The sequence below is a fragment of the Athene noctua genome, chromosome 29 (genome assembly GCF_965140245.1).
Source record: "Athene noctua chromosome 29, bAthNoc1.hap1.1, whole genome shotgun sequence".
Lineage (NCBI taxonomy): Eukaryota > Metazoa > Chordata > Aves > Strigiformes > Strigidae > Athene > Athene noctua.
This window is the reverse complement of record NC_134065.1, coordinates 3271001-3291962: the sequence shown is the minus strand read 5'-3', so window position 1 is coordinate 3291962 and position 20962 is coordinate 3271001. Positions and strand designations below refer to the sequence as shown.

General features: G+C 58.0%; 1 protein-coding gene across 1 annotated transcript in view; it reads right to left on the bottom strand.

Annotated features, from left to right (window-relative positions):
- INTS3 (integrator complex subunit 3) overlaps positions 1–20962 on the bottom strand; it is a 43813-nt gene that overhangs the window by 8753 nt on the left and 14098 nt on the right. The window contains exons 7-22 of the mRNA XM_074929237.1: positions 17839–17983; positions 16793–16922; positions 13725–13822; positions 12784–12975; positions 11524–11611; positions 10940–11019; positions 8751–8842; positions 8062–8168; positions 6966–7085; positions 5515–5644; positions 4596–4650; positions 3656–3759; positions 3056–3100; positions 2485–2604; positions 2207–2360; positions 575–643 (exon numbers count right to left, since the gene is read on the bottom strand). Coding sequence (XP_074785338.1) covers positions 575–643; positions 2207–2360; positions 2485–2604; positions 3056–3100; positions 3656–3759; positions 4596–4650; positions 5515–5644; positions 6966–7085; positions 8062–8168; positions 8751–8842; positions 10940–11019; positions 11524–11611; positions 12784–12975; positions 13725–13822; positions 16793–16922; positions 17839–17983 — 1729 coding nt within the window. The remainder of the gene's footprint in view (positions 1–574; positions 644–2206; positions 2361–2484; positions 2605–3055; positions 3101–3655; positions 3760–4595; positions 4651–5514; positions 5645–6965; positions 7086–8061; positions 8169–8750; positions 8843–10939; positions 11020–11523; positions 11612–12783; positions 12976–13724; positions 13823–16792; positions 16923–17838; positions 17984–20962) is intronic.

Below are 20962 nucleotides of genomic sequence, written 5' to 3'. Positions count from 1 at the left end.
CATTCTTGCCCGTGCCCACCTCCCCGCCCCCAGCCTCTGCCAGGACTATTTTTGGGTTGCTCATGGCAACTTGGCGGGACCGTGAGGAAAGGTTCCTTCCAGGAGGATCTAATGAGGGCTTGGCCTTCTGCTCGTTAGCCCGCTCGTTAGCCCGCAGGGGATCTCCCACCAGGGCACGAGCTCGGCCCCGCGCCCGCCGCGACGCCGCCCGACGCTTTGCGTCTCCCCACCAGCACGAAGCCCCTCCCTGCCAATTGGGTTTATTATTGATAATTATTATCACTGATTGACCACGGCGGTGCTTTTTGCTGCCACTCAAGTGAGATCGGAGCAAACCCGGGGAAATCTCAGCAGCCAGAAACAGAAGCAGCTGGGATTCAGCCTCCCGACAGCGCAGCTCCTCAAGGGAAAACGATACTCAGAGGTTTTGGGGCTCCTCTTTGCAAAGCCCGATGGCTCACTTAAGAATGGGGGCAAGGAGCAGAGTGCTTCCCCCCTGGATGGGCTTAAACCTCCCGGGAGCGGAGGAAACCGCTCGAGGAACGTGCTGCCTCCCACCCCAGCCCCTCCTTACCTGGAATGAGTCGATGACAGCTACAATCATGTTCAGCAGCTCGCCGCTTCGTAGGGTCTCATCTGGGAACTGCAAGAGTGTAAAACCAAGGCAGGGCTCAGGAAAGGACACGAGGGAGAGGCCAGGCAAGAGCTCCTGTCCCCAGAGCTGAGGCAAAACTCCTCCTCGGCCCAGGCTCACGCACACACGTCGCTCCTCACGCTGCCCTGGCCCGGCGGCTCGCCTGAGGCTTCCTAAGCACAACGGGGGAAAGGAAAAGGAGCCAGAAAAACCTGCAGGAGGGCTGAGGGGCTGTTTTCTGTGCACAGCCCGGAGCGGGCAGGTTCATTCACCGCTCGAGCGGGCCCGGGGCTGCGGGAGGGGGAGGCTGCTGCGAGCCAGCGCCCGGCACATCTGTGAGACGCAGCTGACACCGACCATCTGGAGCGAGCGGGGCTGCGCGGGGAGCGAGGCTGCTGCTTCCACCGCCAGTGGCAGAAGTCAGCCAGACCAGAGCGGTTAAAATTCTCCGGTTTTTCCCCCTCTCCTCGCTAGCTTCGCTCGCTGTTCCAGGGCCTCACGCGTTACGCAGCACTGCGAGGAATTAAAATTAAAAAAACGAACGCACGGGGCAAAAGGCCGGGAAAATTGGCGGCAGCGAGCTACGGCTGCACCGCTTGGATCTGGCTGTTCAGACAGGCTGCTGTCAGGACATTCTGCCTGACTCGAGCTGGTCACGACACCCACGGGGGCAGCAACAGTCTGACCCCCTGCTTTAGGGGGGGAGGCTGTTAAACCTCACCAGGGAGGGGATCCAGCTGCTGCTCTCTGCCAGGGCCCCCCCGGAGCACACGCTGTGCTGCTGCGTGGTACAGCGCCTGCTCTTGTGCAGGTTTTCCCCCCTCCCCAGGCTGCTGCTGTGCTGCTTTCCCCAAAGAAACCCTCGGGAAGCGCTCGTGAGGAACGGGGCTCGATGGCCTCAACGTCCAGCAGATGTTCCTGCTGAACCAGCCAGAAAGGAGGGAGGAGCGGGGCCAGCTCATTCCTCCCAGGGAATGAGAAAGTACACGCAGAACTGTGACCCCTCCGTCTACTCAGATGTTACCCTCCCTCTCCAACCCCCAGCACCGCTCCCTGAAGCCGGGCGATCGCTGGATGCTTCTTGGAAGCAGCCTCCACCACACGAACATTTCAAATGAAAAGCTGCAGCCTGCGAGGGCTCGACAGCATCCCGGCACCAGCAGCTCTGCCCAAGATCCAGCCAGGCTGCGTGAACTGGGACCAAACTGGGACCTATCTGGGGCAGATCCCTGGCTCCCTGATCCAGATGTGCTCTCTGCTAAGTCCAGCTGGCTCCACCTCAGCAGCGAGTGCTGAAAGCGATAAAACCTTTCATTGAACCCAAGGGTTCGGGGCAGGCAGAACTCGTCCCGAGCGCCGCTTCCCCCAGACTTTGACACGTCTGTTTGGAGCCTTCACCTGCTGCTCTCCAGAAGAGCAGCACAGAGCAAAACTTTTTCTAGGTTTTATGGCTTCTCTGCTGCAGGCTAACAGCCCCTGGAGCTCAGAAATGAACCAGTGCCCCCAGGAAGGTGAGGCGGGGGACCCCTGCGCATCTGAACTGGGGTTCCCGGTGCCTGGCAGGGGCTTTACCTCTGTGTAAATGGAGGGGGTGAGGTAGCAGAGCAGCCGTACGTCGTCCTCCTGGCAGGCCTTCATGTCCATCATCAGACACGTGTGCAGGTCCCCCAGCTGCGTGGCCTGGGCGAAGGACTCGTAGAGGTTCATCTTCCCCGCCGCAGCTTTGCTAGAGGGAGACGTGCCCAGGTGAGCGCCGAGGGGTGGTGGCAGGACCCCGAGCCATCTCTTGGAGGCAGCGTGAGGCCAAGTGGAAGCTTGGATGCTTCCTGCAACCCTCCCCACGGGCCTACCTGGCTTTTAAATAGTACAGGAGGTGGTAGCCGATCTTGGGTTGCTTCTGGTAGAGTTCTGACAGGAGATCCAGCAGCAGCGAGAAACCACTATTATCCTCCTGCATCTGGCAGAGGTTCCTTGAGGAGCACAGGACAGGGAGACGTCACAAGGGACCCCCTGCACGAGCTTCTCTGCTACCACCGAGGCCCAGCAGCTCGCAGGGAAGCCCAGCTCCCAGTACCAGGCATGCTCCAGACTGGACACTGGGGCCACATCTCCCAGCCCTGCTGCAGAGAACAGCCCGTGCAGCAACAGCCGGGTGAGGACCAAGCAAACTTCTGTTGCCCAGGGATTCCAGGCTTCCACAAATAACCAAACAAGCTGCTATTTTCTTATAGTTTAAGTCTTTCTACGGAACAAAATGCAACATAGGCAGAACGAAGCAATAAACTCTTCTGATCCTGGGATCAGCCCTGGGGCGTGGCAGAATTAGGCCCCCAGGGTTCAGCCATGGTGGTGGGTCAGGAAGCAAACTAAGGCAAACAAAGCCCTAAACTCGATTATTGAAAAATTTCAGAGCAGACCTACCTAAATATTAGGTAGAGAGGCTTCCCCACTGACTCCTCCAGAGACCTGCAGGACAAACGCAACAGTCAGAGCTCTACGGGCACCCACCCTCCACGTTTCCCCAGAAACGGCAGGGAAAAAGCCCTGGCTCTTGCTCGCCGTGGTCCTCAGGCCACCAAGGGTTAGTCCTGGCTAACAGGGAGACAGAACAGTCCTGCTGCCAGAGCCCAGCAGCTCCCACTCTGAGCCCTGTTCCAACAAAACCCCGGAGGAAGAGCGTACGGTGCTGGTTCGTGCGGGTACAGCAGGGACAGATGGAGCGTTTAGGGACCTTGTTGTGTCCTGGTCAGCAGCAGCCACGAGGGCATCACCTAAACTGAGCTCTGACACAAGGATCTGGGGCAGCAGGTTCTCCTGGCACTTGTGGGGAGGAGGAAGATGTTTCTCTTTCGAGCCCTGGATATGACAGTCCGACCAGCTCCACGCCGACCGCGGTGAACCCTGGATTGCTTCGCAGGGGAAGCTGCTGGCTGCAGCACAGCTTTCTGAGAATGGTGCATATTTTCCTGGGGAAAACCCAAGTCCCAGTGTGAAAGGATGAGACACAAAATAGAGCCTTACTCCTCTGTGATTTCTTCTGGCAAAACCTCACCACGGAAGTGAGCCTTAAATAGCTCCTGGAGGCAGGATGCGAGCACTGATAACTGCTCCGAGTCGAAGTCCTCCTGGCAGAGAGAGAAAGGAAGGCATGAGGGGAGAAAGCACCAGCTCAAGCCCTGCCTGCCCAGCACGGGTACAGCTGGGAGGGACACAGCAGAGTCACCGCTGTGGGGAACAGACCCCGGGCTGCTCAGTTTTGCTGCTATTGCAGCACCAGGAGCTGCTCATCAGCAAGACAAGCCCCTAACTGACGCCCAGCCCTGAAGCATTTCCCAGTCACCGTGGGCCACTTGTCCTCTAGTGGCCAGTGATTCCCTGAGCTCAGCTCTCCCGCTGCAAAGGACTAACAGGGACTGAAGGCAATGAGGATTTACACCCTGACAAGCCCTTTGCCACGGAGAGAGGAGCTGCTCTCATGTGCTAAAAGGCCACTTGACTAAAGGGAGCTGATAGAGGCAGGGGATGAACACTCAGCTCCTGGAAAACATCTGCAGTTCTGCTGCTGGGCAGGGCTCGCCGCGGCCTCTCCCGAGCACAAAGCCCAGGGCCAAAAGCAAGGGAGCATCCCAGACACACGGCACACGCAGAAGCCCCCGGGAGCTCTGCAGACACGAGAGCAGCCGCGTGGGGTCAAAACGTGAGCGTGTACCCCCCCCCCCCCCGCAGCTCCTGGGGACGTTTGGGCACGAGGAAACAGAGCACGGATGGAGCGATCCTGCCCTGCTCGACCCTTGCAGCCAGCAGCAGCCCGGGGCCGTGTTTAACCAGCCCGGAGAGAGCTGCACAGCAGCGTTTTGCACTCCTTTAGGATTTGAGTGTCCCTGTTCAGTCGTGGCTCTCGGGGCAGCCGCTCTGGTTTAACAGTTAGGCCGGAGTGCTGGTCCCAGCTCTGGGCAGTTACCTCCAGGACTTGATCCACGATTTCCTGCATGACCTCACACTGAGCTTCCGTATCGCTGGAGCACAAAAACAAGAGGAAATCCAAGTTACATAGGAAGATACCGAGAGCGGGGACAAGGGGGCTTTGTGCTGAGTTGGCTTTGCTCGGGACCCCCCCTCAGGACCTGAGAAAGGGGAGGGCTCTGCTTAGTGCTGGTGCCAGGCTTAGAGGAAGGCATGGCTCAGAAGCACACACCACAGAGACCCAGCCCTGGAAAAACGTGCTGCACTGCTGCAGCACCTACTTACAAAAGTGCCCGAGGTTGTCTGCAGCAAGGCAACCAAATTAAATGACTAAAAGCATCAGATTAAATGCACTTAAAAGCCATAAAGACATAAATTACGTTAAATCAGTCTACTACGCCAAGGTCTGCAGAGCAAGAGCTTTTTTTTAAACCTTCTTCAGACGGAATTAATTCCAAGGTCACTGAAAATCAAGAGTGGAGGTGGAGACGTCCGGAGAACATGCAGACACAGGTATGTGTCTGTCCACGGGGAACGCGGCCCGTGCAGAGATGTACTGAACCCCCCAGACCACAACCAGCCCTCCACAGCCTCCCCTCCTCAATCCAACTCAAGAGCCTTTTGCCTTCCTGTCACTGATTCAGAGAAACGCTGTAGCCCCCAGCAAACTGTTGTTGCGTCCTGGTCTGGGCCTGTTCTGAGGACAACTCCCAAGGCTCTTAAGCCAGAGCCTTTCAAAACCACCTGGGCATTTCCTGCAGAAACTCTGGAGGAAGAGCTCTCCGTGGTGAAGCCACAAGGTTGCACGAGAAGGGCTCTGGAGGAAGCGGCGTTGTACAACAGGCCTGAAAGGTTCTCGTGTGTCGTTGCCCTGAAGAGATGGACGCAAACTCTTAACAGGACCAAACGATACCAACCTTCCCTTCTGCAGCTGCAGGACTTTGTCCTTCAGTGACTCGTCCAGCTGGTCCAGGAATGGTGTGATATCAACAGGCTCCTCCACAATGGTTTCTTTGATGGGATGAAACCTGAACTCCCTCTTCTTCCCTGCAACAAAACAAGTGGAATAGTCTATTTTCCCAAGCAGCTACATCGAAGCAGCACTGGCAGCAATCTCTGTCCCAGCAGCAGGAGCTGTGTGGGGCTGCCAGGGCTGTTGGCACCCCAGGAGGAGCAGCGTGTCCCCCCCAGTGTATGGTCCAGCCTCAGATCTCCCCTTTCACCCTTTAGAGACGTGTCCAGGCCGCAGGGAGGGGGAAGGTGGGATGGGATCCGACCGCAGGGGCTGTCCAGAGCTGCGCTTCCCGTTCAGTTTCCAAACCTGATGCTTTCCCTGTCCTTCAACACGCTCCGCACACGCAGCCGGCTCCCAAGTCTCCAACGGACTCTGGGACTGAGATACCCCAACTGCTTTTCCACACCCTCATCCTCCAGGCTCATTGCACGCCACAAAAATGCACCGTGGCAGAGCCAGAAGCGCCAGGGCCAAGGCAGAAGCGCTCGCAAAGAAGCTGCCACTCAGGGATGGGGCAAGGTGGGTGATCCCTTTTGTAAAAATCCTCTCTGCACGCAGCTTTCGAGCCTGTGTCCCTCTCGGGGGCCCCAAGCAGGGTGTGATGGGCCTATTGAAGGGCTGTCACGTTCTCCCCCACAATCCTGGGCCTGTGGCCCCTCCCCACCGCAGGGGTAACCCTCCAGCGTGGCAGGAAGCCCACAAGAGTCCTACCACCAAGGCCAGGAAGAGCTTGAGATGCCTCCAGCTCCAGAAGGGATTCTGGCCTTGCGCAGGCTTCTCGGCCCCATGGCTTCGAGAGGGAGCGAGCGTAATGAAAACCGTGTGGCTGAGCAATTAGAGGCCTGAGCTTCATTAGCAGCTGCCTGAGAACAGAGACACCCTGTTCCCAAACCAACCATCCGGCCCAGCATCTGCCACAGGGATTCCCAACCACGCAGCACAGCGGGGCTGGAGACCAGTCAGACATTGAGAGAGGACACGGGGGTGGAGAAAGCGCTACGTTTGGAGGGATGAAGCTCTAGGGAACAATCAGGCAAGGAGGTGAAGCCCAACAGATCCGGATTCTCTTCGAGCACAGATCTAGATCAGATCTCCTGGACCTGGCTGCCGGGGACTGGGAAGCAGCAGAGCGTCGCTCTCAACACCTTCTCTTGCAGAAGGAAACCTGGATCTCGAGAAGGGGCCCTACCTCGAGCGCTGCTTGTGAAAAAAGGGCTTTGAGGGAACTGTGCTTAGAGCTGGTGCTCTGAGGATCCTCCATCACAAAGGGAAGGTGCCCGCGAGGCAGCGGGGAAACACCATCCGGCGCAGAGGCAAAGGCCATGTCGTTGCCCAGCTGGCTGCACTCCTCACCTTTGCTGTTCAAGTCATCTTCGTCATCACTGAAGGCGGCCTCGGCATTGTCATAGCAACCGTCATCCTTTTCTGACATATGATTGTCCATCTCCATGGAAACAGGTTCCTCGATTTTGACTGCAAGAATGTACACAAAGGGGTCAGGGCAGAACAGCTCCTTGCACAGCGTCCACGGGCCCCGGCAAGGAGATAAAAGTGCTTTGAAAAGGCAAAAAAAAAAAAAAAAAAGAGTCTGGGCAAGTGACAGACCCTGGAAAACTCAAGCTGGGGAAGGGCACTCCCAGCACCTCCACCAGCCCTACCCGGTGCCCCCTGAGCTGCCCAGCAGCCTCGGGCTTCATTCCTCACCCAGGCCAAGAGCAGAGGCCGAGCCCCTGAGCAGAGCGCCAGCTTTGCCAGCAGAGCCCGGGAAGGACAGGGGTGGGGGGAGATGTTTTAAGATACAGAAATGCTTTTCACTGCCCCACTCTGCCTGTTAGGAGTTGATTTTGTTAGTCCTTGAATTAAAGTGATGTTCTTGTTTTCTTCCCCTAACGAGCCTGTCTTTTGCCTTCATCCACTAAGGAGTGAGTGACCCCTCTCTGTCCTTATCTCCATTCCTGAGCCTTTTGATTCATTTTTTTTCTCCTTCCCAGTGCTGGGAGGGAAGGGCTGGGTGAGCTGCGTGGTGCTCCATTGCTCTCTGAGCTCAAACCAGGCTTTGGGGCAGGCGGGTTTGTTGGGTAGGTGGGTCCCTTCAGCCAGGGACGCAGCAGAAAACCGGACAGGCTGGCAGGCACAGGCCTTCAGCAGCTCTCCTGCTAAATACAGGTTAGAAATGCTTCCTCTTTGTTTAACCTAATTAGGTTAATCAATCAGCCTACAGAGAAGCAAGGCTAAGTAGCCCCTACGGAGCAGAAAAACGGGTGGTGTGCATCTTGGGTGTACAGCAGGGCTGAGGTGATGGGAGACCACAACCAGCCATGAACACCGGCCCCTTGAGGCCTCCTCTGCCCCCTCCGACCCTCCGAGCGGCAGCTGCTGCTGCAGGAGGGGCAGGGGAAGCCCCGTCTGCGGGGAGGCAGCAGCACTGCAGCCTCCCCCTGCCACCTACCTTCGATGGGGGGCGAGGGCGAACTGCAGAACTCCGGGAATTTCTCCCTCAACATGGCGCGGAGCTCTTTGTCCAGCTTGGGGTTGTCAAAGAGAGGGGCCAGGTGTCTGTGAGGGGAGCGGGGAGGAAAGGGAAAGGGATGAGAAAGAGGTAGGATGAGGCGCCCTGCTGCGGAGCTTCACCTCGGTGGACGTGTGAGGGGATCTCCCTTACGCCAGGGCTTCGGTTTGTTACGGACCACAAGCCGCGAGGTCCCACGTGCCCTCCTGCGGCTCGGCCGGGGTTCCCTCGTTTGGCCACCGAGGGGACTGGAGCCCCCAGAAGACACGTGGGAAGGGGAGAAGAGGCTTCACCAATCTGGAGGGGAACCTGGGTGGTGCAGGAGCTGTCGGCAGGCTGCGGCACCATCAGCAAGCATGCTCCGTGCAGCCTGGGGACACTTCCCTCCATCTGAAGCCGGTGGCTAAAGCCTCCCTCACCCACCCTGTCCCTTGCTTCAAGGAAAAGCTCTCAGAACCAGCCTCAGCACCATAAAGACACAACCACGGCTCCTTCTGTGCTTCATACACAATAAAAATGCCCTCCGCAGCTCTTACAGGGCCTGGAGATCGTTTGGACTCGGCCGATGACAGCCGGGAAAAAATTGGTGCACGGTTGTATAAACGCAATAAAATTCAGGGCTGTCTTACGCAAGGACTCGCTTCTCCACGATGTGGGTGAGAGAGTTGAACACGCCTTGCCGGACGTGAGCCTCCAGCGGGGGGTAGAAGTTGGGAATGATCTGAAAACAGGAGAAAAACCCACATTAGCGCCATCAAAGCCTCCCGCCTGCCGTCGGGGCCTGTGTCAGCCAGAGCTAAGGCTGTCGGCTCAGCTTCTCGGGTCACCCTCGGCTCAAGCACCACATCCCAGCTGCTCCTGCCCAAGAGGGGCAGCAGGAGAACTCTCCGAGTGCAGCATCTCGGGGATGGTGGGTAGAAGGGGGTCCAGCCCACACATCTGGCTTTTTCACCCCGGCAGACCAGCAGATGCATCTCCCAGGGATGAGGAAAACCACAGACGCTGCCTCGTGAGCTGGGAGAAGCCCTGGGACGTGCCAGGGCCACGCTCCAAGCAGCAGCGACCGCTGCAGGGGCCCCCCCAAACCAACATCCAAGCTCTGTTCACACACAGTCCTCTGCTCCTGGAGGGAGAAAGAGGACTCCTCCCCGAAATCTGGGTCATCCCAGAAACCTTCCACCTAATTTCTCTGCCAGAAGCCAGCAGCTGCTTTTGCAGCCCGGGAGCACAGGGAGCGTGCTGGGCATGAGGGAGGAAAGTGATGTAACTCGCAGCTCTTCCAGCGCTCATGCCACGGAAAGACCCCGCTTCCAAGAAACACCATCAGCCCTCCCTGGGACCAAAATTACTGGAACAGGCAAGTCTTGGCAATGCCTGCCCCAGGCTGGAGGGGCAGGAGCAGCTCGGCGTGCTGCCCGAGGAGGGCTGGCCTTTGAAAGGGAGATGGTGGGTCTGACTTGTTCCCTGCTGCAGTGAGATTCTCTTTGCCCTCAGGGGGTGACACCGGGCCAAGCAGTTCATTAGGTATTAAATGGAACAATTCAGAAGCTTTTTTTTTTTTTTTTTTTTTCCTCCTACTAACGCTCATCCTTCTGGAAGGATTTATTTGCCGAGTTGAGAAGTCTTACATGCCTTCCCACAGTGGCGTTCCCATTAATGAATGACACATGGGCCCAATGCTCCGACCTCCAGGAACGGTCCTGGATTTATCAAGAGGCCACGAGGACTCACCAAAGCCTCTCGAGGAGAATTATTTGGCCGAGCCTCCGCAGCAGTGTGCCTGACTGCGCTCCTGGCTCATCAGCGAGGGGAATATCCCTCCTTAATTTAGCATAGGTAAGGGGAGGTTAAAAGGGCTGCCAGCAGATACTGAGCTACTCTTGCAGGCTGTTTCACAATCAAGAGGCTCAGGGCAGAACAGACCAGACGATGCACTGAGGAATGTGGAAAAAAAAAAAAAAAAGAAAAAAAGAAAAAAGAAAGGGGAACAAGCTTTTTTGTTTTGGTTTGGTTTTTGGCTCTGAAGAACGGGCAGCGAGATGAAACTATCTTGCTGCTCCAGTATCGCTGGCTCTAGGAATTAAAGAAATTCTCTTCCTGCGGGATGGAGAGGCAACAGACCTTCGCACAAAAGCTCTCTGGGGAGCGGCGACTGTTCGGCCTGAGCTGGCCTTACCATTCCTGCCCTTCGTGACCGGTCAGCACAGAGCAAGCGTGGCCCGCAGGGACCAGGCTGCGCTGCTCAACCACTCGACTGCTCCCAGCTTCTGTCTTGGCAGAGAAGGAAAAGAACTGACCTACACCCAACGTGCTGCTGCTGCCCCAGCGACGGGCAGAGGAGAGCACGGCCCAGCCACAATCCCGAAGGATGCACCTTTGGGCCCGTGCACTTCACCCCTCTGCTCCATGGACAAGGGTAGGAGGCTAAAGCAAGGCCCAGAGGCTGGCCCAGAGGCTAAAGCAAGGCCCAGAGGCTGGCCCAGAGGCTAAAGCAAGGCCCAGAGGCTGGCCCAGAGGCTAAAGCAAGGCCCAGAGGCTGGCCCAGAGGCTAAAGCAAGGCCCAGAGGCTGGCCCAGCGACCAGCTCTCTGTGGAGCGTGACCCCCGCGCAGCCGGCCGGCGTAAGCAGATGCGAGCGGGGCCGTTTCCCTCCACGCCGTCCTCTGCTGACACTCCTGAGGAGTCTCTCTTTGTCCCGCTGGTGACAGAGGGACCACGTGGACCCCAGAGGTTGCTTGCACGGCCCTCAGCACTCAACCCCCACGGTGGGACTGATCCGGCCAGGCAGGGAATTCCCCGGCGCGCGAGGGGCGGCTCACCCGGCACATGAAATCCAGCAGCGTGGCGGTGATGGCGGGGTGAGGCTTCATGGAGTGATGCATCACCAGAATGGCAGGCTCTGCAAGGAGAGAGAGGGGAGCCCTGTGCTGAGAGCCCCGGGGACACCCACATCCCCCCTACCCCCTCGATCCTTCAGGCCCAGCCCTTGACTCCTGGGGCGCAGAGGGAACCCCCTTCTTTTGGCTTGGACACACCCTTGCCCTGATCCAGCTCCTAAATAACACTTGGGCTTCAAAGAGTGGCCAGAACCAGCCTCCCTGCAGGCAGGAGCTCCCAGCAATGTCCCCACAGCCCAGCAGCCGCTCGGGGGCAGCCACCGGCCTCAAGGAAGACACTGGCTGGTACCAGGGCTACGAAAACCACAGTTAAAACCGGCTCCATCAAAGCAACTCCCCTGCGAGCCAGCAAATCCCAGGAGTTCAGGGCAGGGGAGGGAACTGATGCCCTCTGGAGATAATCTGTGGCTTTCCCCACCAGATCCCCCTGACCTCTCCCAGCTCTGGATGTCATTAACCCCTTCTTTGACCCCTGCCCCTGCAGAGGAAGCCTCCCTATGGCATACCGATATTCATGATGCTGTCCTTCTCGGGGTTGAAGAAGAGCCAGTCATAGAATAGGGCCAGTTTGGCATTTGAAGCAGCAACGTTGGACTAGAGAAGGAAAAAAAAAAAACCAGTCTGAGGGAACTGGGGGGGTTCAGTCTGGAGCAGAGGAGGCTGAGGGGAGACCTCCTGGCCCTCTGCAACTCCCTGCCAGGAGGGGGCAGAGAGGGGGGATGAGTCTCTGGAGCCAAGGCCCCAGCGCCAGGCCCCGAGGGAATGGCCTCAAGCTGCCCAGGGCAGGGTCAGGCTGGCTCTGAGGAAGGATTTCTGTGCAGAAGGGGCTGTTGGGCGTTGGAATGGGCTGCCCAGGGCAGGGGGGAGTCCCCGGGATCCCGGGGGGGGTTGAAGAGTCGGGCTGAGCCAGTGCTGAGGGATCTGGGGGAGTTGGGAAGGGTCAGGGCTCATGGTTGGGCTGGAGGAGCTTCAGGGGCTTTTCCAACCCGGATGAGTCTGCGAATACGGTGCTGAACTCCCCATCCCTTTGCACACCCGACGTGCCAGGCCCTCCTGCTGCGAGGCGGGGGGGTGCCGATGCTCTTCCCACCACCAGGATAGGGCAGAGCTGGCAAAACCCCTCCCCGGCTACCAGCTGCTGGGAAATTTCTGAGCAAACCTGTCTGCTCCGGCCCAGGCAGCGCGGCAGAGGCCAAGGCAGCCCCAAGCCTGGCACACACAGGCCGCGTGCTCAGCGAAGCGCAGGCTGGCTACAACCCCGCATCGTGCAGAATTGGGCCCTGCACATCACTCGGGTGTTATCTGCCCCGTGTTTACGGGCACAGCGACAGGCGTTTCCTCGGCTGTTTCTGCTGTTTGATAAGCTCTGCGGGTCGCAGTCCTGGGAGGGACAAGGGACAAGGGGCCGGGCAGGGAGAGCAGAAGCCAATGAGGCAGCATATAACGAGGCACCCCAGAGAGGTAAAAGAGGCCCCCACGCCTTATAGATGGGTCATAAACATGAATCAGAAACAGAGGGGCTTGACCAGCTGAAAGTGAGAATGTGAGGTTTACGCAGGGAAAGCAGATCCCAAAGGATTCAACGTGCAGCAGAGCCAGGACTAAAATCCAGAGCACAGAACAAAGGGCAACGTCCCAACTGCCTCTGCAACTGCCTCCCTCAGCCCGGCCAAGCAAATCCCTAAACCCAACCTCCGGGGCAGGTTCTAGCATCAGCAGGTCACCCCCTGCCCTGCCAGGGAGGAGATCTGGCCCTCGGCACTCACCGTGCAGGTGGTGAGCAGCCACCCGATGATGGCCCAGCGCGGGAGGATGTCGGAGCTCAGCACCTCGTTGGAGGGGTGCACCACGCCACAGATGTAACGTATGAGGTCGCAGCGCAGGGACTGGCTGTCCGGGGTGGACAGATACTGCCGCTGAAACCAGTCCTGGTACCGCTTCTGCTGGCCAAACCGGACCTGAAGGCAGAGGGGAAGACACGGGTTTGGCTCAAGGCTCGGGGAAAGGCCGCTGGCACCGTGCTCTGCCATCCTCTAAGCTGCCTCTTTGGGCAAACTCTGCCCCACGCCCTGCTCCCCGGCAGCCCCGGGCTGGCAGCGTTTTCAGAGCGACCGAGGAAGCAAAAAAAAAATAAAAAATAAAAAGGCCATTGTGCAGCATTGTCACACGGGGCCCGTCTCCAGGCGAGCGGCCGGGCCCGCACGCCCTGCGTGCGCGGCGCAGCCCCCGCGAGCAGGCAGCGGGCAGGCAGAGCGCAGGCAGCGGGCGGGGGAAGCCAGCTCTGCCTGATGCCCCAGCACAGATAACAGTTAACCCCGGGGCTGTGCAGCTCCTGGCCTCGCTGGAGCAGGGCTGGTGGTGTCGGAGCCATGATAACCCACCGCGTCGCGGGTGCTCAGAGGAAGCGCTTGCCTTGGAAAGCGGCCAGGCAGGAGCAGCGTTCCCCTGCCAGGCTGGTTTGTGCCTTTTAACGAATACCAGGGATGTCTCAGGCCCATCTACATCAGCTCCTGCTCAGCAGCCCATCCTCCCCCTGTCGCTGTTAGATGCCAGAAGCAACAAATCCTCGCCCCAGTAAAGCTCTGCCCTCCCTCCCCGTGCCCAGTGCCAGCGTGGGAACGGGACTGGTGCACCGTGGGCCGGGCAGGGACGTGCCCTCCTCCCCTGTGTTGGCACAGGACCCCCCTGGTGAGCACGAGGGAATTACCCGCGAGGTCATGAAGAGCAGCTTGGTTTCCATGTCGGGAGTGAGGCGACACGCCAGGAATTTGCGAGAAGTCCTCGACTGGAGGAGCTGCAGGACACCTGGGGAGAGACAGAGGGGTTGGGGACCTACCCACAGCCACAGGAGCGTTACGCTCCGTTTCCCCAGGGCGACAGGCAGAGGAAAGGGATCAAGATTTTGGCTGGAAAAGGTCTCTTAAAACATCTCCTGGGCGGTGCAAGCTTTTGTCAGAGATCACTAATGGGGACTCCAGGAAGGAGAGTGTGGAGAAAGGGAGAGGGGTGCACAGGGACGAGATCTGGAGGAGAAATGAGAAAATCCAGACGCCAAGATCCAAGTTATAACCAAGAGAACACGTTTCCCATCTCCCACCCCTTGGCCTGAGCACCAAAAAGCCATTGAGGCGTAGAGAGCACCCATCCTGGGCTCTGCCAGCATCCAGCTCCTCCCCCGGAGTAAACGCACCCAGATGGAAGGACAAAGATCAGACACGACAAAAAAAAAATTGTGCGTGGACGCGCGTGTCGGGAACGGAGAATGGGAAGGAGAAGGGGAGGTTGCAAAAGCCGCTCTTGTTCCCAGACAGCTGCAAAGAGGAGGAATTTATGACCTGAGCAGAGAGGCTTTGCTGCTGCTTGACAAGACCTGAAGGATTTACGGGGCAGGCAGCGCTGACGCAGACAGGCGGGCGCCAGGGACGCCGCGCGCTCTCGCCGACTGGAAGTCAAGTCGCTCTTGCCCAGGGTCACACCTGGGCAACCGAGGGCTGGAGGAGGGAAGCTCAAAGCAGAAAGGAAAGATGCCAGCTCCGGTGGGGCTCAGAGAAAGGGCGGAGCGAGCTGCGGCAGCAGGGGAAGAGCCACAAAAGCATCTTGGTTGGTAAAGAGCTCCCAGCTGCTCGGAGGGACGACGGGTCCTGCGCCCGGAGCCGGACCCTGCGGTGGTTTCCCCGGGGAGCGTGGAGCTCAGCAAGACCCGGATCGGAGGGTCCAGAGAGATACAAACCCGAGGGCAAGTGGACCAACGGCTGCTAGAAGCAACAGCCACCTTGCAGAGCAATTATTACAGCAGCCAAGAGGGCAAAGAAGTCGTTTTACGACCAACCGCAGGGGAAATCGTTTTGGGGAGGGGACTGCCAGGCTCCACACGAACGAGGGCACCCCTGGACAGATCAGCTTCTGCTCAGAGCCTCCCCCCCGAGACAACTGCGGGGTCCTGTGCGGGACAGGGAGGAGTGAAAACCCAGCCAGACACAGCCCCCCTCTCCCTGCACCCTGCTGCTGGTGCTGGGGTGTCACCCCCGCCCCGAATTCTGCCGGCTCCAGCGTGTTGCAGCTGAAGGAGAAACGTGCTGGTGCGTGTGCTGAGCCGGGTGTGACCTCTCACCTCTACAAACCATCGGGCACTGGTTGTGGTGTCAAACAGCAGAAAAAGGGAGCCAGAGGAGAAAGGGCAAAAACCAGGGGGAGTCTGCTAGTTTTTAGAAGAGAATGAGTGAGGAGCACTGATGTCAGGTTATCGTTTTGCTGAGTCATTTGGCTAAAACTGGCAGAAAATGAGGAAATAACCCTGACCAGCTGCCCCTACCAGAGTGGGAAGCAAGTGAAGCTTCAGAGACAATCGTTGGGTGCCCCGGGACACTTGGAGCATGGATGCAAAAGCTCAGCACTCAGTTGGGAAGATCCAGACGGAGCTAAGAAACGGTTCTAGTGAAGAAAGAGCTGCGGGAAGAGGCAGGGAAATGGAAAACGTGAGGCTGCCTTAGGCGCAGGGCTCAGACTAAGGGCCCCACAGGCTACCTCTGATAACCCAGCGAGGGGAACCGGGTCCCTGCAGGCCTTTGGCACATCTCAGCTGAGCCCAGCAATGACAGGAGACAGGTTCTGGAGATGGAGAAGCAGCCAGAGATCACAGAGTTTAAGGAGCATTTAATCAAATGATGTGCCACGAGGTTCCCTGAGCATAATCTGAGATCTTTAAAGTGACATTAACACGGCCCCTGAGAGAGGAAAGCAGGCACTGGGGGTGGGGGGAGAACACTTGAAAGCCCCATTTCCAAAGACTCATTAGAATTGCTGCAGACAGATAACGATGTGACAGCCCCTAGAGAAGTGAATAATTTATACCAATAAAAATTATAAATATAACACTCTCTCCATCGTGTCTATTTTAACCCGTGCTGTGCAGAGAGCTCCACGCTTCAGCGTCTGGCACACCAAGCGTGCTTGGCTACTGGGAGAAATAAATTCCCATTTGGGAAGTGTCAGTTGCTGCATCTTCTGGACTTTTTGCTTTAGAGCTGGGGAGCTTCATCAGGCTCTTTTCTGGAGGCTGAAGGACTCAGGGACTTTATATCTCTGGGCTCCAGCTTCATTTCGGGTTATAAATCAGTTAATTCAAAAAAAAAAAAAAAAAAAGCAACAATCGTGGAAGTGTTAAATCCAGAACAAGCAACACAATTTAACGACTTGTCGTGGCCCAGTCGCATTCTCGGGATCTATCATTACAGCTGCCTGAAGTATCTGGTTCTCAGGATGGTTTAAAGCCCAAACGCCTACAAGGCCTCTGCAGCATTAAAAAAATTGGCAAAAGCTGCCAAGCGCGGGATCCGACCACGGGAGAGAGGCCCAGGCCCTGCCCCTATCCCCACGCTCCCGGCAGCAGCAGAAAGCTGCTTTTGGAGGCATCTTCATCCAGTCAGTGACGAGAGGGGCTCTGGATGGAGCCACGCGGGCCTTGATGCTGATGGAGGTGGGATCTCACGCTGTAATTATAGCGCTCTCTGCGAGCTCTCCTCGAAAAGAGCAGCTGGAAGGAGCCCACACACCTTTCGCAGGGCTGTGATGCAGCCGGGGAGCTCTAGCACAGTCCTGAGAGCCAGACGGGCTGCGCGGAGCGAAAAACTCTGCGGGTTTGGTTTTTTTTTTTTGCTCCATCTCTCCCCAGAACGGGCTGAGAGTCGTGGCAGCCTTGCCGCAAGGGCGTGAGGAGGCAGGAGGGGGTTGCCTGTGGCTAGCAGGGCTCTGGCAGGGGCTCGCCAGCCTGCCTACCTGTGAACTGTGCGCTGAGGACCTGCGGGTTGTGGATGATGTCCTTCCAGAGCTGCTCGAACTCGGGGATCCTCGCAACGTTTTGAAGCAGCCGCACAAGGTCCCGGCCGATCATGAAGCAGTCCATGAACTGGGGGGGAAAAAAAAAAATTAAAAAAAAAATCTCATTTGCTGTTTACCTGCTCCTGAGCAGGGGGAAGGGGGGAAGGAGGAGGGGAAGGGAGGAACAGTCAGTCCTTCAACCTTCCCGCCGGCTCCAGATGATTCACTCTTTGCACAATATCTACACTCCTGCCCCTGGCAGGATGCCCCTCTTTTGAAGCTAGCAGGTTCTGAGAGGCAGGGTGACAGGCGGGAAGGTCAGCAGCTATTTTAAAATGTTCTCTCTCTTGTAAAGCAAACAATCAGCCCATAAATCTGACATTTTCTCTCCAGGACTGCAGCCAGTCTCTGAAGCTAAGACTTGACACTTGGTCCTTCCCACCCAGCACGGAGGAAGGGGAGAGCGGGCAGGGAGCTGCAGAGCCATCACAGCCCACTGGGGTTAGGATGCCAAAAGCAAGGATTTCTGCCTACACCCAGCTTTGGTGACTTTTCCAGCATGATACAGAACAAAAAGTGGCCTGGGGCTGGCTGCTGTGCTCACTGTAAGCCCACAAGGACACTGGCTGCCCCCCGAAGGGAGGAACTGGTGTCCACTAAGGTGCCACAGCAGCAGAAAGAGAATGGTTTCAGCCCCTGCGGCCTGGATAAGAGACTGAAATGAGGCAGCCCCATCAAAATAGCTGCTCTGCTCCCACCCCAGCCTGCAGTCTGATGGGCTAGTCAGGGTGAATCTGTTCCAAAGCCACTCACATGCACTGAGCATGAACCACACACCTCTGTCTGTCCAGTATGAGCCGGGAGGTGCCTCTGAGGAACCAGCACCAGCGTCTCACACCTCCAGCTGCACCAGGAGCACGGGCAACGCCACCCCACGCAGACACAGACGCCCCAGAGGCGGGTCTCTGCTCCCCATCACCCCCTCAGTCCCCTGATTCGCTCACCCGTTCACGGAGGAGGGAGATGCAGAAATCCACCTCCTTCTGACGAAGCACCTGGAGCTGAGACGTGCCGTGGTGGTCCACGATGAGCCGGAGGTACGTGTACACTGCCATGGCTATCAAGAGGCTGCTTTTCAGTACCCACTCTCTGCAAAGGAAATAAAATTTAAAAAAAAACAAAAAACAAAAAACAACCCCAAAACCTTCAGCCACCTCTGCGAGGGAACCACAGCCAGAAATGATGTAAATGTGGAGACTCAGGACAAAGGAAACAGCAAAGGCAGGGACTGCAGCCTGTTGTTCCAGCTGAGACCACATCCCTCCATGGACTGCTCCCTGCTCCGTGCTGGGTTCTGGCGACACTTTGCTCCAACCCTGCGTCCCCCAGGACAGTCCCATCACAGTCAGTCGCCTGGGTGCTTGCAGCCCGAGCTCTCGGGCAGGGTGGCAGACAGAATCCCAGAATCACCTGGGTTGGAAAAGCCCCTGAAGCTCCTCCAGCCCAACCATGAGCCTCCCCCTGACCCTTCCCATCTCCCCCAGATCCCTCAGCGCTGGCTCAGCCCGACTCTTCAACCCCCCCAGGGATCCCGGGGACTCCCCCCTGCCCTGGGCAGCCCATTCCAACGCCCAACAGCCCCTTCTGCACAGAAATCCTTCCTCAGAGCCAGCCTGACCCTGCCCTGGGCAGCTTGAGGCCATTCCCTCGGGGCCTGGCGCTGGGGCCTTGGCTCCAGAGACTCACCCCCCTCTCTGCCCCCTTCTGGCAGGGAGTTGCAGAGGGCCAGGAGGTCTCCCCTCAGCCTCCTCTTCTCCAGACGGAACCCCCCCAGTTCCCCCAGCCGCTCCCCAGCAGACCTGTGCTCCAGACCCTGCCCCAGCTCCGTTGCCCTTCTCTGGCCATGCTCGAGTCATTCAATGGCCTTTTTGGGGTGAGGGGCCCAAAAATGAACCCAGGAATCGAGGGGCGGCCTCCCCAGGGCTCAGATCCCTCCCCTGTCCCTGCTGGCCACGCTAGTGCTGATACAAGCCAGGATGCCGTTGGCCTTCTTGGCCACCTGGGCACACTGCTGGCTCACGTTCAGCCGACACGTTCCAGCGAAGCGCTGGGTGGATTTCCAGGGCTGCAGAGATGTTTGTTGCCCCAACAATCTGAAGTATTTGCAACTGGAAGCAATAAAGCGCTCAGGAGCGAGTGCTGGGAGCAGCTGCCCTATGAATAACAGACCTGACCTGGCGCTGACACCGACCGCCACAGGAGCCTCCTTGCTGGTCTGTGCAGCCAGAACAGCGCCGAGCAAGAGACAACGCACCGTGACGAGCTACGAAGGACCTTCCTGTACGATCAGGCCCCAAACGCTCTCACGCACACCCCTGTGAGAGGTGTCTTCAGGCTCCCACTCTGCCAAGTGGATTAATCCAGCAAAATCTGAGCAGCAGGTCAGCCCGGGCCCGTTAATGACCTGCAGCAGCTCTCGAGCCCTGCGCCGGGCTGGGGAGCAGCTCCCCCAGCACGGGGGGAAAGAAGAAGAAGCTGCCAGGATTGTCAGGAAGAGCTGAATGGCAAAAAGTGGGGAAAACCAGACGTACTTGAGATCAAATACTGCAGAGATCTGTGAGAGGGCAGATGTAGCTGCGTAGAGAGGGTCTGTGGTGGGAGAGACGTCGCAGCCCCATCGCGGGCAGGAATCTGCTCTGCCGCGGGAGGGACGGGGGACAGCAGGGCTCTGGGCAGCACAGGGGCTTTCTGGAAGACGATTTATTTCTGAGCCAACTGGCTTCGGGTCCTGAGCAGGGGCAGGTGCTTCACCCCCTCGGCGCGGGCAGAGCCCTCCGGCAAAGCGTTTCCAGCAGCCGCTGTCGTCGGGCTGAGCCGTCCCGCCTGCGGCAGGGCCCCGTCCGCTGGGCGTGCCGCCTTCCCAACCTCCCTTATCTAAGCGCGACAATAAATATTCTGGGTCCATAAAAAGGACCTCGCCAAGCTTGGTTATTTACGCTGGATGCTAAGAAGGGGGCCAGGCCGACTCGGTGCCTCCGGTGTGATTGATCACCCCCAGCATCCCCTGGCTCAGCGAGCCGTAAATCACAAAGTCCCGGGGAAGTGCCACCGCTGAGCGCAGCGGCTGGAACACCGCGGCCACCCGAAGAGTCACCGGCCCGGCGGCAAGCGAGTTCGCCGCCCTAAATCATGGAGGCTGGGGGCAGGGGGGGAGCCTGGGAAGAGGTGACGAGTGTTTGCTTTCCCAGAGCGTTCTCCCTGCTTTAAGCTGGATGCGAGGAGCAGGTTAATTAGCTGAGGGTGTGGGAGTAATTAAGGCCGGGATCCTGGGGGGCTGGCAGGTCAGCATCTCCCCCTTTTCCCAGCGAGAGCTGTGCAGGAAAGAAAAATGCCATCAAAGTGGGGTAAAAACCACCCACAGCCACAGGATTCATCGACCTGACAGGCGGAGAAAATGAAAACACTCGGAGGAAGTGTCGTGCTCGTGCCACCATTAGCAGTGAGCAGCTAAATTAACACCCCGGCTTGAGGGAGAGAAGAGAGGGGGGACTCGCCTCCTCGCCGGGGCGAGCAGTGCTTGAGAAGCAGCTTTGCCATAACTGTTTTTAATTAAACCAAGCACTCAACGCTCCGAATGCGGCATCGGATCTTCACACGCGTGGCTTTAATTAAAGCTCTGGCTTTCCCCTAATCAAAGCCCATAAATCCCAGCAAAGAACTGCAGGTTCTCCCTTGGGCTCACTCCTAATCCTCAGCTCTCCTCACGCTCAGTTTCTGCGCTGCTCCGGTATTGCTGACACTCCAGCAATCCCTTCAGCAGGGGCCGAGCCTCCTCCCCTCACATCTGCTCCTCTGACAAACTCCTCGCCTCAAGTGACAAAGCTCGGCTGGTACTCGGCGAGTGGAGCTTTCTCCTGCAGACCCGCAGCCAGATGTGGCTCGGGATCACCACTAAGAAGCTGCTATTTCTCCCACAGTCCAGCTGTTTGCAGGTAGTTGTAAGACAAGAGGTGCAACGTGCTTTGGAGAGACGAGGAGCACTTCCAAGCGTGGGATGGCAGCGGCCAGTAGGACCAGCACAGGGCAAGACCACAGCAAGAGCTGGTAGGAGCTTAAATACGATTGGGA